This window comes from Macrobrachium nipponense, chromosome 44, assembly GCF_015104395.2.
Source record: "Macrobrachium nipponense isolate FS-2020 chromosome 44, ASM1510439v2, whole genome shotgun sequence".
NCBI classification, from domain to species: Eukaryota; Metazoa; Arthropoda; class Malacostraca; order Decapoda; family Palaemonidae; genus Macrobrachium; species Macrobrachium nipponense.
The window spans coordinates 10,198,565-10,213,115 of record NC_087221.1 but is presented as its reverse complement, the minus strand read 5'-3'; the positions used below and the strand labels follow the sequence as shown (position 1 = coordinate 10,213,115).

Below are 14,551 nucleotides of genomic sequence, written 5' to 3'. Positions count from 1 at the left end.
GAGGCAGTGACTCAGGTGATTTGGGAGGCACTTCTTCAGGCGATTCAAGAGGCACTACTTCAGGCGATTTGGGAGGCTTTGGAGGGTCTTTCTTCGTTCGTGTGATGAACATTGTGATTGGCAACTGCTGCCGTTGCTTCTTCATGGTGGTGAGAGCTTGATTAGTATAGGGCTCCAATGCTGTGTCTAGAATATTAGAAAACTTCAAGGAGCGCTCCATGTAAGGATTCCATGTAGCGACAAACTCCTGGAGGTCGTTTACCATTTTTTTTAAATTGGGACAGGCGTTCCAAAGTCAGGCCCTCCTCCTCCTCCTCCTCCTCCTGATCCTCTCCTGAACCTGGAGTGTCTTCTTCCTCGCTGGCGGACTTCGTCAGCTCTTCCAAGTCCTGGTCGGTAAGGGGGTCAGAGTGGGCATCAATGAGGGTGCCGACTTCTTCCTCGGTGATATTGTCAAAGCCCTCACCACCAAGAATTTTTGCCAACTGGACTGCCTTATTAATGGCTGAATGCTGGATTTCCAGGGGAGAAAAGCCTGTATAATTATGGACACAGTCTGGCCACAACTTATTCCAGCAGGCATTCAGTGTCTCCTTCTTCATGTCCTTCAACAACCAGTCAATGACAGACAGACACGTGGCAATCGTGAATTTACGCCAATAATCTTTCAGCGTACAGTGGTCCCCCCGTATTCGCGGGGGATGCGTACCAGACCCCCCCCGTGAATAGTTAGAACCTGCGAATGTTTGGAACCCCTATGAAAATGCTAAAAACTGCCTATTTTGTTAGTTAAAACTCAAGAAAAACCCACTAAAAATTTTCATACTTGGTTTTTTTAATAGTTTTATCACAAAAAGTGCATTTTATGATGAAATTCATCAAAAAAATCAGGAATTTGTGGATATTTATCATAGAAAAATACCGCGAATGCACGAATTTTCCGTGAATAATGCAGGGAAACGTTCCCCAGAGAAATCCGCGAATGTGTGAGTCCACGAATCTGGAGAACGCGAATACGGGGGGTCCACTGTAAATTCACTGTCACGGTCCATTGCATCAACAAGGTGCTGGAGGGAGTTCCCGGTGTAGAGTGCCTTGAAGGCACGGATGACGCCCTGATCCATAGGCTGGAGGAGAGAGGTGGTGTTGGGAGGAAGGAACTCAAGCTGGACTCCCTTGGAATAAAGATCGAGAGGGTGGCCACCAGCGTTGTCCATTATCAGCAAGACCTTGAAGTTGATGTCCAAATCGGCCAGGTATTGCCTAACTTGAGGAATGAAACTCTGGTGAAACCAGTACTCTGTCAGGACTTTGGTGATCCAGGCCTTGGGATTATGCATCCAGAAGACGGGCAGTAACGCATTGTTCTTGTTCTTGAGTGCCCTGAGATTTGCAGCCTTGTAAATGAGGCCTGGTTTCAGCATGAAACCAGCCGCATTCCCGCACATCAGGAGGGTCACCCTGTCCTTTTGTGCCTTGAATCTGGAGGCTTTAGCTTCATCCTTCATAAGGTACGTCCGGGACAGCATTTTCTTCCAGAACAGGCCAGTTTCGTCCATGTTGAACACCTGTTCTGGGCGATATCCTTTCTCCTGGATTATTTTCATGAAGGCCTGCAGATATTTTGCGGCTGCCTCTTTGTCTGCAGATGCAGCTTCCCCATGTAGGGAAACAGACTTTAGATGGAACCTTTTCTGGAACCGGTGGAACCATCCTTTGCTCGCCTGAAATCCTTGGGGAGCTGAGGACGGTCCCGGTTGTGGTTCTTCTTCTTCGTCTTCCTCTTCAGGAGCTGGTTCTCCAAAGCCCAAGAATTCCAACGTCCCTTCTTCATCGCCTTCCAGTGCCTCCACATCTTCGGCTTCGGTTCTTCTTCCTCACACCCCTTGTGAAGCAGTAGGAGTTGATAGCTGCTGGTAGATCTGTCGTGCTTTTTGGCATATGATCTTGGAGTCAAGGGGCACGTTCTTCTTCCTGCAGTCCTTGATCCAGAACGCGAGTGCAGATTCCATTTTCACAATGGTTTTGTCTCTCACTGTGGACACAGCCTTTGCGGTGCCATAGTATGTCATACTAACACTTTTTCTTATTTCATTTTCTTTTTTCTTTATATATCTAACTGTGCTCTCATTCACTTTGAAATGGCGCCCGACTGCAGTGTAACTTTTTCCCTCCTTCGACATATCGAGAAGTTTCACCTTTTTGTTAAGCTTCATTAGTCTTCTTTCTTTTAGCTTCTTAGCCAGAAGCCTTAGAAGGAGCAGGGCGCTTTTTGGGGGCCATTTTCGGTACGATGCACACAGATATTTGCTGATACGCTCAAGAGCTTAGCGTTAACGTTCGCGTATACCCGTAAGTTTCTGCGCAGTGAGGCTGCTCGGGTACTAGATGAGCGATACCCACAATTCCATCTCCGCGAAATGGGGCCAGGGTTCAACCAATCAACACCAAGTGTACAGCCAATGAGCGACAAGGAAAATTAATGCTGCGCCTGGATTGGCTGCTGTGCAGACAACAGCCAATAGCGTTTTAAATATCATTTTGTTTGGGTACTGCTCTAAGAAGGCGTCACAACATCATAAGATTTGTTTATCTGCGGATAGTTGGTTTGGGTAGAGCATCTTTTAAGAAAACGTGACTTTGTTACCGACATTTTGCTGTGTTTACATGAAAGTAATACAGAACTGTAATATTTGAAAATTAATAAAGCTTTTTTTCATCATAAAAATGTATTTTGTCACGAAAATATACTCATTATGTACGTATGAAAAATACACATACATGTACGTACTGCGTGCCACAGACAGAAAAATACGTACTCTGCTACAAATATGTATATAATCATTGTCTTACGTACTTTAGATATGGTCTGCATACTTTTATTATCATCCTAAAACAATTTATGTACGTACATACATACACGTATCATATTTAGAAATCATCTTAAAAATTTCATAAAATGTACAGCCTGCACAATGCGTACCCAATTGACTCAATACGTATGTATGTAAGTTCAATGGCAGTGTTGCTAAACTAACGCATTTCACGCTAGATCTGGAGTTTTCAGATTTAATCTAGCACCATTGTTTTCCAATTTGCGCGGTTGTGCAATCCTAGAGATTTTTATGATTATCTAAAGTGAAATTTGGCGTGTTATCGAAGGTAATGGACAAATTATTAATGATATATGAACACAGTGGTGCTTAAAAATCTGCCCTGACGCCAATTTTACAAAAACAACAACTGTCACGTGTGTGACACACCTTTGAATGTCTTTGAGACAAACCCTAAGGCTATAATTATAAGATTATAGGGGTTGTTTTTCATTTCCAGGTACTGCTTAAATCTCCTTCCTACATCCGCCCTGCCCTTGATCTCTCTCTCTTTTCTACATCTTACAGTTATCCAAGCGAGAGGTTTTTTTTATGGGATAACATAGGCCCTCCAATTGCTTTTTCATCTGGAAAATATTTATTTTGTATACAATTGCCTTTCTCGGCTGTGAAGTTGATGTCTATCCGTGGCTGTGAGATGACCAGGAATGACATGTAAGTCAGTGTCAAAGTAACTCTACACTTCAGTCAGACCAAAACTTTGTTGCCATATCGTATTCAAGCAATACATATTCCGTTATTGTTTCCTATCTATCATTTTGTGAGAGAGAGAGAGAGAGAGAGAGAGAGAGAGAGAGAGAGAGAGAGAGAGAGAGAGAGAGAGAGAGAGAGAGAGAGAGAGAGAGAGAGAGAGATGGCTGTACGTATACGATTGTTTATTTTCTCAGTCGCCAAACTCACTCTGTTATGCATTATTTCATATTATATTGCTCACCAATTTATACCTACGATATTTTTATCCAATTCATTACATTAAGATTTATAAGGAATGTCTAATAAACAGAATAACCATATCATTATGAAATGTCCATGTACGAATAGTAAACACATAAAAATTCGCATCCGCGAATAGCCGGGGATGACTGCGAATAATTATGTATATGTTCCACAGAGAACCCCGCGAATGGGCGAGTCCTTCCGCAAATAATTTCTAGATAGGTTCCAAAGAAAAATACGTGAATCAGTGAGTCCGCGAATCCGGAGAACGCGAATACTGTAATACATATACAATGTCTCATTGTTTTAATATATATATATATCCCAGTCTACCCTCTTGTCTGATACTCAGCCATATTGTTTCTAGGTCAATAGAAGGATATTCATTTTAAAAGGTAATTCTTACTAAATCTCGTCAAGCTTCTACTTATTACCGACAAGAATTAGGTAATATGTAGCCTTATCGCTTAGGCTATACAATCTTAAACCAAGTTACTATCTATTAAGCCCAGTAATTTATATAACTTTTAATAAACTGGTTTGTAAACTTATATTACAGGCTAGGATACTAAGTCATAGCAAACAGACATTTTGCTAAGCTTAGAATACTTTTAGTATGTTGCATTACGGATCAACTAGCCTATAGTATAAAAACTACTAACTTTCATGTTAGCTTATTCTACCTTATAAATAAATTAACACTTACTCTGGACCTAATTTTGAGTAACTAATTAGAATTATAATTTCAACACTCAAATTTACGTTATATTTAAAACACACTTAAAATGTAGCCCCAAGTTTAAACTACTATCTCATCTGGCACCTGTTGCCAATTTTTGACTAGTCATAGGTTACGTAGTCTGGGCTAATAATTTAAAACTGATAGGGTGTTGGTAAAAGTTTACCACTTAACATTAGGAATTACCTAGCTTGGGCTAAATCGGTCACTAATTATGTAACCCAAAAAAATTAAAATAGTGTAGTCTGTTTATCTACTTCTAGGTACTTGTCAACGAAATATAGGTACTAACTTCCTAGTCAGGGCTATTTAAATCACCTTTAAAATATATAATCTTAGGTTACAGGCTACAAACAATAGCTACACTAGTTTAAAATTATTTGTCCTAAATCCTAGGCTAATATCTCATGTAGGCTAATGCTAGGAAATTGTAGGCACCATTATCTGAAAAGATTAACTAAATTAATACACTGTGGACTGGTTTGCCAGCCAAAACTTCCAAAAAGAACGACAAATTTTTTAACAATTCTCGCTTTCATAAAGAATCATAAAGGATCATGTATTATGCCAATCATGTGCTCACAAGAACGAACATGAAAAACATCCTCTTTGATAACGTGAAGGGCAGTTTCAAAAGCTACCTTTGTATCATATTTCTGTGCAGAAATAAAAATACCTCATACGTAATACATTTTTATACACATTTTAAACATAAAAGCATGAACATTTATAAATCGGCACATCCATAGCTAAATTTGCACTTATTTAACTCAATATTTTTGGCATAGAACACCATCATAGGTATATATTTTACCCTAATACCTATGTAATAACTATCAATAAAATTTTTTAATATCATTTGCATAACCTTTATGGTCTGAATGGTATTTCTACAAATGTATGTAGTCGTTAGACATAACGGCGCTGTTAACCAATAATTGTGCCGTAAAAATACCTTAAAATATCTTATTTTTTTAATGAATATTTTTGACAACCGCCGTAAAACCAATTCGCCGCTAAGCGATTGTGCCATTAACCGCAGGCCGCCTGTATTTAATTTTTTTAAATAATAGCTACTTACTTGAAATAGAAATGTATAAAGTTAGTCAGAGAGATTATTATTTTTCTTAGATTATGAATAAAAAGATAAGTAACAAGTAAAGCAATTTGGTGGACAAGCAAATCATACACCATGGACCAGCACTGGTCAGCTGACCATAGGTAGGGAACCACTGCTCTAAGTAATCTAATGAACTAATCCTTACATTCTTAACCCCTACATATGACATGCAGTGCACTTCCCTACAGCTAAAACAAAAAGAATGTCTGTCATTTTGAGGGCACTCATCCTTCGTTGCATGTAGCACAGGAACGAAGCATGCCAACATCTCAACCAGCAGCTGTTGGAGGTGAGGCTAAAGAAGCAAAGATTGAGTTAAGGATTTTCTTGATAAGGCTCGACCATCTCCTCCCGACGATAACAGGGAAGTTCCAAAAACAATCAAAATACAATCCAAATCAGGGAAAATCGGAAGAGAAGTTGTAAACGAAAGCCAAGGATATCAAACTCTAACAAGACCTTGGTAAATACTGTGAGGGTCGGGCTAAAAAAACAAAAGTTCACTGGGAGCAGGAATACATCTGGGTCTCCACGCAAACAAAGAACAATTGAGGAGGTGGGCCTCTGGTGGCCAGTATTTGCACCAGCATTGCCAACGGTAACACAGGTAACTCATTTGACTAGATTTTACCTGTAGTGTTGGTAACGCTGACAGTTAAAACTACCCACTTAGTGGGTAAATCTGTGGGGATATAGTTCGGGCTGGTCAGTGAACAGGGCTAATTCAGTGTTCAGGGAGTGTATTGCAATACAAACATTAAGGAATATTTGCAAACTTAACAAAAACAATAACAGGAACAAATATATACAAGTAAATTCCACAGTGAAAAGCATATGCTTATAAAAGGAAAAATTATTGATGAAATTAAATTGGTCACCTGGGAGGAGCCAGGAAACCTATGTGCCAAGTAAGAATAATGAAAAAAAAAATTACAGGAAAAGGTAACCTCTTGCTAAACCACCAGGCATCTTTGGCCATTCCACTAAGCCTGCTTTATGCACCATTTGAAAAACACGAGAAAGATGGAACTGAGAGAAAAGGTGTTTGGGCAAATTTCCTTGTGATGATGTGAATTTTGACCATACAAAAAATTTTTTATGAAAATATCTTCTCGGGACACCTCGAAGCTTTCTGTGGCTAGGAAGGTGATGAAGCCAAAAGGTATGAAAAAGTTTTCTATGGGTTAATAGATGCCATGCATACAAATTTCATATGTTCCTTGTGTTGGTTCTTTAAGCTAAATCTATTCTAATCTTGATCAGTTTCATTTTACTCTTTCCAGAACTGGCCCATTTGAAAGAAAATATGAGTAGGTATTGGTCCTAAGGAAATCAAATGATAGTGTTCCTTTAATTTAGTTATGCAACTATTTGGTTCTAGAATATAAAATTTAGCCCAGAGGCCAAGTCCTGAGAGTTATGGGGTCATTCAGTACTGAAAGGGATATTCAGAGTAAAGAAGTTTTTAAAAGCGTAACAGAAGGAAGACCTCAATGTTGCACTACGAAACAATTGTCAGGAGAGGGTGGAAAGTAAGATAATATGAGCAGAGGTACAGTATAATGAATGTAAGGGGTACCACTAGGGGTGGAAGGGGCGCTGCAAAGAACCTTATGTAATGCCTACAGTGCACCACATGAGGTGCACTGATGGCATTACCCCCTACAGTGTATGCAAATATTTGATATAATGACACTAAAATATATTACTAACTACTCTTTTCAGTCTTTAACTTTTGTAGATACAACAATTAACAATTCCTTACTAAGACATGTTCTCCAGGTACTAGAGACCACACTGATTCTTCTGCTCTGACATTATGAGCTAGCTTCCCTGAAACAACAGTTCTCCACATGGATTTTTCTTGTAAACTAACTTCCACTGTGTTTGCCTCAAGTTGAACCTTTACCTGAAAGTACAAAAATTAAAAACAAAAATTACATTGGTTTTGTCACTTGCATTTAAAAATATAGAAGTAAGAATATACAACATATTTTCAAACATTAACTCACAGAACTTACTGATTTACTGGTCTTTAAGCATATGTTTTCCTAAAATTAGGTTATTCTAACAGGATTGTTCTGAGCAATAGCCAAGATACTAAAACTAAAGGAGCACAAGTCCTGGAATACTCAACACCAGTATTTCATTTACTATTGTGACCTACCTCACCAATCAACTTAGGATGAACAGTATCTTAAAGGCAAGTTACACTGAAGAACAGAAACAGTATTGCTATGTAGTAAAATCTACAGATTAAGAAATAGCTTAATCTGCAGATTTTACTAAATAATAATAATAATAATAATAATAATAATAATAATAATAATAATAATAATAATAATAATAATAATAAAAATAATAATTTCTAGGATCACACTCTTCTGCATGAGTCCTGGAGCTACTTCGGCCTCTAGTTTTTCTAGATTCCTTTTCAGGGATCTTGGGATTGTGCCTAGTGCTTCTATGATTATGGGTACGATTTCCACTGGCATATCCCATATCCTTCTTATTTCTATTTTCAGATCTTGATACTTATCCATTTTTTCCCTCTCTTTCTCTTCAACTCTGGTGTCCCATGGTATTGCGACATCAATGAGTGATACTTTCTTCTTGACTTTGTCAATCAACGTCACGTCTGGTCAATTTGCACGTATCACCCTATCCGTTTTGATACCATAGTCCCAGAGGATCTTTGCCTGATCGTTTTGTATCACTCCCTCAGGTTGGTGCTTGTACCACTTATTACTGCAAGGTAGCTGATGTTTCTTGCACAGGCTCCAGTGGAGGGCTTTTGCCACTGAATCATGCCTCTTTTTGTACTGGTTCTGTGCAAGTGCCAGGCATTCGCTTGCTGTGGTTTATGGTTTCATTTTTCGTTTTGCACTTCCTACATATGGGAGAGATGTTACTTCCGTCTATCGTTCTTTGAACATATCTGGTTCTTAGGGCCTGATCTTGTGCCGCTGTTTTCATTCCTTCAGTTTCCTTCTTTAGCTATCCCCTCTGTAGCCATTGCCATGTGTCATCGCTGGCTAGTTCTTTAGTCTGTCTCATGTATTGTCCGTGCATTGGTTTGTTGTGCCAGTCCTCTGTTCTGTCTGTCATTCTCCTGTCTCTGTATATTTCTGGGTCTTCATCTACTTTTATTAGTCCTTCTTCCCATGCACTCTTTAGCCACTCATCTTCACTGGTTTTCAGATATTGTCCCAGTGCTCTGTTCTCGATGTTGATGCAGTCCTCTCCCTCCTTCCTTTCGTGTTATGTATAGTCTGTCCGTATTTGCTCTTGGGTGTAGTGCTTTGTGTATTGTCATACGTTTCCTGGTTTTCTGATCTATGCTGCGGAGTTCTGCCTTCGTCCATTCCACTATTCCTGCGCTGTATCTGATTACTGGCACTGCCAATGTGTTTATGGCTTTTATCATATTTACGGCGTTGAGTTTTGACTTGAGTATCGCCTTGAGTCTCTGCATATATTCTTTCCTGATCATGTCCTTCATCTCTTGGTGTTTTATATCCCCTCCTTCCATTATTCCCAGGTATTTGTATCCTGTCTCATCTATGTGTTTGATGTTGCTCCCATCTGGTAGCTTTATCCCTTCAGTTCTCGTTACTCTGCCTTTTTGTATGTTGACTAAGGCACATTTTTCTATTCCAAACTCCATCCTGATGTCCCCAGATACAATCCTTACAGTCTGGATTAGGGTATCTATTTCCTTGATGCTCTTACCATACAGCTTGATGTCGTCCATGAACATCAGATGGTTGATTCTGTTGCCTCTTTTCTTGAGTTGGTACCCAGCATCCATCTTCTGTAGTACTTTTGTCATGGGAATCATGGCTACTACGAAGAGTAGTGGGGACAGTGAGTCACCCTGGAAGATCCCTCTCCTGATATTAACCTCTGCTAGTCTTATGTCAGAGCTTGTAAGTATTGCATTCCAGTTGCGCATTGTATTTTTGAGGAAGCTGATGGTGTTTTCCTCTGCCCCATATATTTTCAGGCATTCTATTAGCCATGTGTGTGGTATCATGTCGAAGGCTTTCTTATAGTCTATCCATGCCATGCTTAGGTTGGTTTCCCTTCTCCTACTGTTCTTCATTACCATTTTGTCTATCAGGAGCTGGTCTTTTGTGCCCCTACACTTCCTTCTGCAGCCTTTCTGTTGGTGGGGGATGGCGTTTGTCTACATGTGAGCTAGTTTGAAATTCTGCCGTACCAATGATTCAACTAATAATCAGAAGTACCATACTATAATGGCCATAGCTGGAAGTCAGGGAATAATGCCCTAGCATAGGTTAAGGGAAAATACATCACTTCAAAAACTCTATTTCAGTCTTTGAACACTGAAGATAGTAGTTTGCACTTTACTTAACAGATTGCTAATGGATGCAAACTATTGTATAAATAACCTGGTTTTATCATTTCTAACAATAAAATAAAAAATTCTCCTAGTTTCAAATATATATTAAAGGTATAATTCTGATTTTGAATACTATAAGATTTTCAAAAATGACAGTTATTACTTTTTAAAAGGTCACATTTTCAAATCTAGGCCTCATTACTTGTGCTTAATTTTTCATAAATGAGTTTTATTAAAACAATGGCATTGTACTTTGATATCCAATAAGCCTATATATTGTATACTGTTTACAGAACCTGGAAAGGTAAAATTCTACTTGCCAATGTCATTAACTGGGAAGGAAGGCAACAGAGAAAGAACAATAAGAATTAAACAATAAACTAGAAACTATATTACAAAGAAAAACCAAGTGGAAAACCAAATACTGTAAACAGTGAAATGAAACCTAAGAATATGTAAGCTAGTTTGAAATTCTGCAGTACTAATGATTCAGTTAATAATTAGAAAACCTGCAGTCACTCCCAAGTTCCTGAATTTAACTTGAAACTTTGATATATTTCTCAATAGGCAAGCATATGTATGTACAGTGGACCCCCATATTCGCGTTCTCCAGATTCACGGATTTCTCTCTGGAATGTTTCCCCTTATTATTCATAAGAAATTTGCCTATTTGCGGTATTTTTCTATGAGAAATATCCACAAATTCCTGTTTTTTTAATTAATGTCATCATAAAATGCACTTTTTGTGATAAAACAATTAAAAAACCAGGTATACAAATTTTTAGTGGGTTTTTCTTGAGTTTTAACTACTAAAATAAGAGGTTTTAAGCATTTTTATAGGGGTTCCAACTATTCACGAGTTCTAACTATTCACGGGGATGGGGGGGGGGGGTCTGATATGCATCCTCTGCAAATACGGGGGGACCACTGTATTTTGAATGAAAACTGTACATATCCATGCAATTTGAACTTCATAGCTGTAATCTTTTTTAACACACTAGCCCCAGCAAGCCAATTAGTTTTGTCAAAACTGGATCACTTGCACTTACCTACTTAGTTTTTAATTAAATCTTCATCTGTATATGGCAAATACCACTGAAACCCCAGGCCCACTAAACAAATTAAAATGTTTTCATTACAGAACTCCAGACACCCACTATACTATTTTTCGATACCCTGTAACTTAGCCTAATGCATTATACAAGTAAAATGTAATGTTAAAAGAGCAGTGAACAACAATATATTTTTAAAATTAGGAAAGCATACATCAAAGTTAGGCCTAGCTTCTCTCTTGTCATCTGTTAATTCTTAAAAGCCTATTGAACTTTCACTGGGTCAGGGCTTAGGTTAGGACTCTATTTTAGCCATGTTATGACTAATTTGCCTATTCACTTAACATTGCATTCATTACCCGAGCCAACTAGCTAATTCTGCAATAAAAACATCAGTCTGAGTAGAATTTTGATTAGTGCATTGCTTGCACAAAACATCAGTTGCTGTATAGTCTCCTTATGCATAAAGATTTTTGAGTAACAATCTTTACTAATCTCAGTTTCTCATGAATCTTATGATCTAAAAGTCTGAACATGGTTTGATAATAATTCTCCTAGGAGGGTGTAATACATCACTTTCAAAGTCCTATTTCAATCTGTGAAGACTAAGTTACTAGTTTTTAACTCACATCAGATTGCATATGAATGCAAACTACTGTATAATCAACCTGGCTTTATCATTGTTAACATGAAAACAGAAAGACCTTTCCTCCTTTCTAAGGTGTTTAAGGTATAAATCTGATAAAACAATTGAATTAGACTCCTGTATTGATTTTGAACATAAGATTTTCAAAAAGATTGTTCTTTATTCTATTAGATTTAAAATGTCTTACTTTCACATAAACGACTAATTACCAACTATATTCAGATTTTTTTAAATGTTGTCTTGCAGCACTGGCACTGTACTTTTATATCTGACTGGCGTATGTACTGCATATACTTTTTATAGAATCTGGAAAGGCAAAGTACTACAAGCCAAAGACCCCAAACAGGGAAAGCCAACCTACAGATAAAGGAAAATAAAAAGCACTGAATAAAATACATGAGAATAAACTAAGTACACAGGCCAATATTAAAAACGAAATAAAAAGAAGACAAACAATGAAATGAAACCCATGCAAGCTTGAAAAAAAAAAGCAACAAGTTTGAAGTTCTGTAGTTCCAATGATTCAGCTATTGTATGTAATTAGGAGGGCCATACCAAAATTTGGTCAGAACTGGAACAAAACTTACTGATAATTGTGTGATACTGAATCTTATATTAGAAAATGCCAGGCTGTTGAAATTAACTGAATATCTACTGTTCTACGTAATGGTGCACAGTATAGGCTGGGAAAATTTTAGAGAAGAAAAATAAGTATTGTAAAACATCCAAAATGACCTAATTAAACAACAATGCCAAATAAATAGTTAGGTCTGTGATAAGAAATAAAAATGGCTCAAGACTTTGCCTAGCAACTTAAGATGCAGACTGGGAAGCAATATTTGAAAAATTTAAAAATACAAGAATTCAGACATTTCCCTAGGATAGACAAGCATCTTAAAAAATTATTTTTAAGCAATTGATGAGAGTTAGACTGCATATTTTTACAAAAATGAATTTCAGTCAGGAAAAACACAAATTGTAAATGAGTTGCAATTAGTATAAGAAGCAATGTTAACAAAAAGATGTGAAGAGGGCAGGAAGATCCAGTTTTCTAGATCTAATAATAAATGTACTTTGAGTTTTGTCTAATTTTAACTAAAAATCTTATGTGATTCAGCAACAACAGATCTACACTCAGGAAATGGGATTGGTATAGCTAGAGTAGCATCTTCTCAGTGGTGACGATCTTACGTTTAGTGCTAAAATTCATAGTGTGTTCATACAGCATACTTGGCCAAAAGTATTAATATGAGGAACACTAGTGATTACATTCAGGAATTTTAGTTAAATTATCCAAACCTATAGTCTTTGCTTAATAAAAGTCAAGCTAATAATTTTATGAAGTTCCCTATGCTATTTGAGCGTCACGTATCTAACCGCACAGATGCTGCATCTAAATTGTTTCCTACGGTATTTATGAGTAATAATAGTTATAGAGCGCTCAAACTTAAAAATCAAAAGTAATAATAAAAAAACTTCACCAATCTTTTCAAGATTTTAACCATATACATATTCATACATATTCATCTCGTTTAGCAAAGCTACCAATCAGTCAAATATTCAGGTCAAATAGTCTGATAAATTAATTTTAAAATGTTATACACAGTTCTTGAATTTCTGGAAACTTTTGTCCATCGGCCCTCCAAGGCCACGACGTACATAAGATTTACAAGGGACTTTTTGAGCCAGCAATAATATAACCCAATTTTCTTGTTTTTAGAGTTACGTACTCTATTATGAAAGTATTTTATTAGTTGAACATCTGCAGAAAGTTTAGTCAATACCAAACAGCTAATAAACTTGTGTACAAAGCTTTTAAAGATTTCAAAAGAATATTACTTATTGAAATTCACTTCAAACTTGCTTAATAATCTCAAAAATCTATTTATCATACCAATCTACATCATACAGGCAGTCCCCTGGTTATGACGGGTTCGGCTTACGACATTCCGAGGTTAAGGCGCTTCTCAATTATATTTATCGGACATTATTTCCAGGGTTACGACGCATGTTCCAGGGTTAGGATGCCTACAACGCTGATCTGGCAGATGATATATGAATAAAAAATGCAAATAATCAATATTTGAAGGTTGTTTTGATGAAAAATGCAATAACAATGCAGTTTACATAGTTTTCAATGCACTCAAAGCATTAAAAGTAAGATTTTCTTAGGATTTTTGACGATGTTCTGGCTTACGACAATTTTCGGCTTACGACACGTCTCAAGAACGAAACCCCCGTTGTAACCCGGGGACTGCCAGTATATCTGTGATTTTCAGTTAATTTGGTCAATTGTTAGTGAGAAATAATAATGTGTCAATCTAGATGCATCTTCATTCTGATAATAAAGGGATTTTGACGAAGGAAAAATCTATTTCTGGGGGAAGGCCTGTGTCGCCTGGTGAAAAGGATCCTGCTGCTCACTTTTTTAGTATAAATAGATTCTAAATATACCAGAGAAAAAGCTAGCATGGTATGCTGAGGTTACTACCCTCGCGCGAGCACCCTAAGGGTGTCGGGTATAAAGTACAAGGCAAGTGGAAGCCACTATTCACAGGTCTTCTGCCAATTAGAGGATTCCTTTCCAAAATCCCTCTCATGGGGAGAGCCGTCGCAACAGCTACTCTCTCCCCCTCGCTACTGCTACTACTACCCTACCCGAGCGCCATCTGCATTCCTGGATTTAGACACCCTGGCTTGGATTGGTGTAAGGGTGGGGAAATTAATTAGAATGGCTGGGTTCACCGGGCAACACAGGTCTTCCCCAGAAATAGATTTTTCCTTCGTCAAAATCCCTT

General features: G+C 37.7%; 1 protein-coding gene across 2 annotated transcripts in view; it reads right to left on the bottom strand.

The window, feature by feature from the left end:
* Window positions 1–14,551, bottom strand: part of LOC135204023 (nudC domain-containing protein 3-like) — a 301,510-nt gene that overhangs the window by 110,306 nt on the left and 176,653 nt on the right. For both annotated transcript variants that reach the window (XM_064233958.1, XM_064233957.1), the window contains one exon: window positions 7,455–7,598. In XM_064233958.1, coding sequence (XP_064090028.1) covers window positions 7,455–7,598 — 144 coding nt within the window. The remainder of the gene's footprint in view (window positions 1–7,454; window positions 7,599–14,551) is intronic.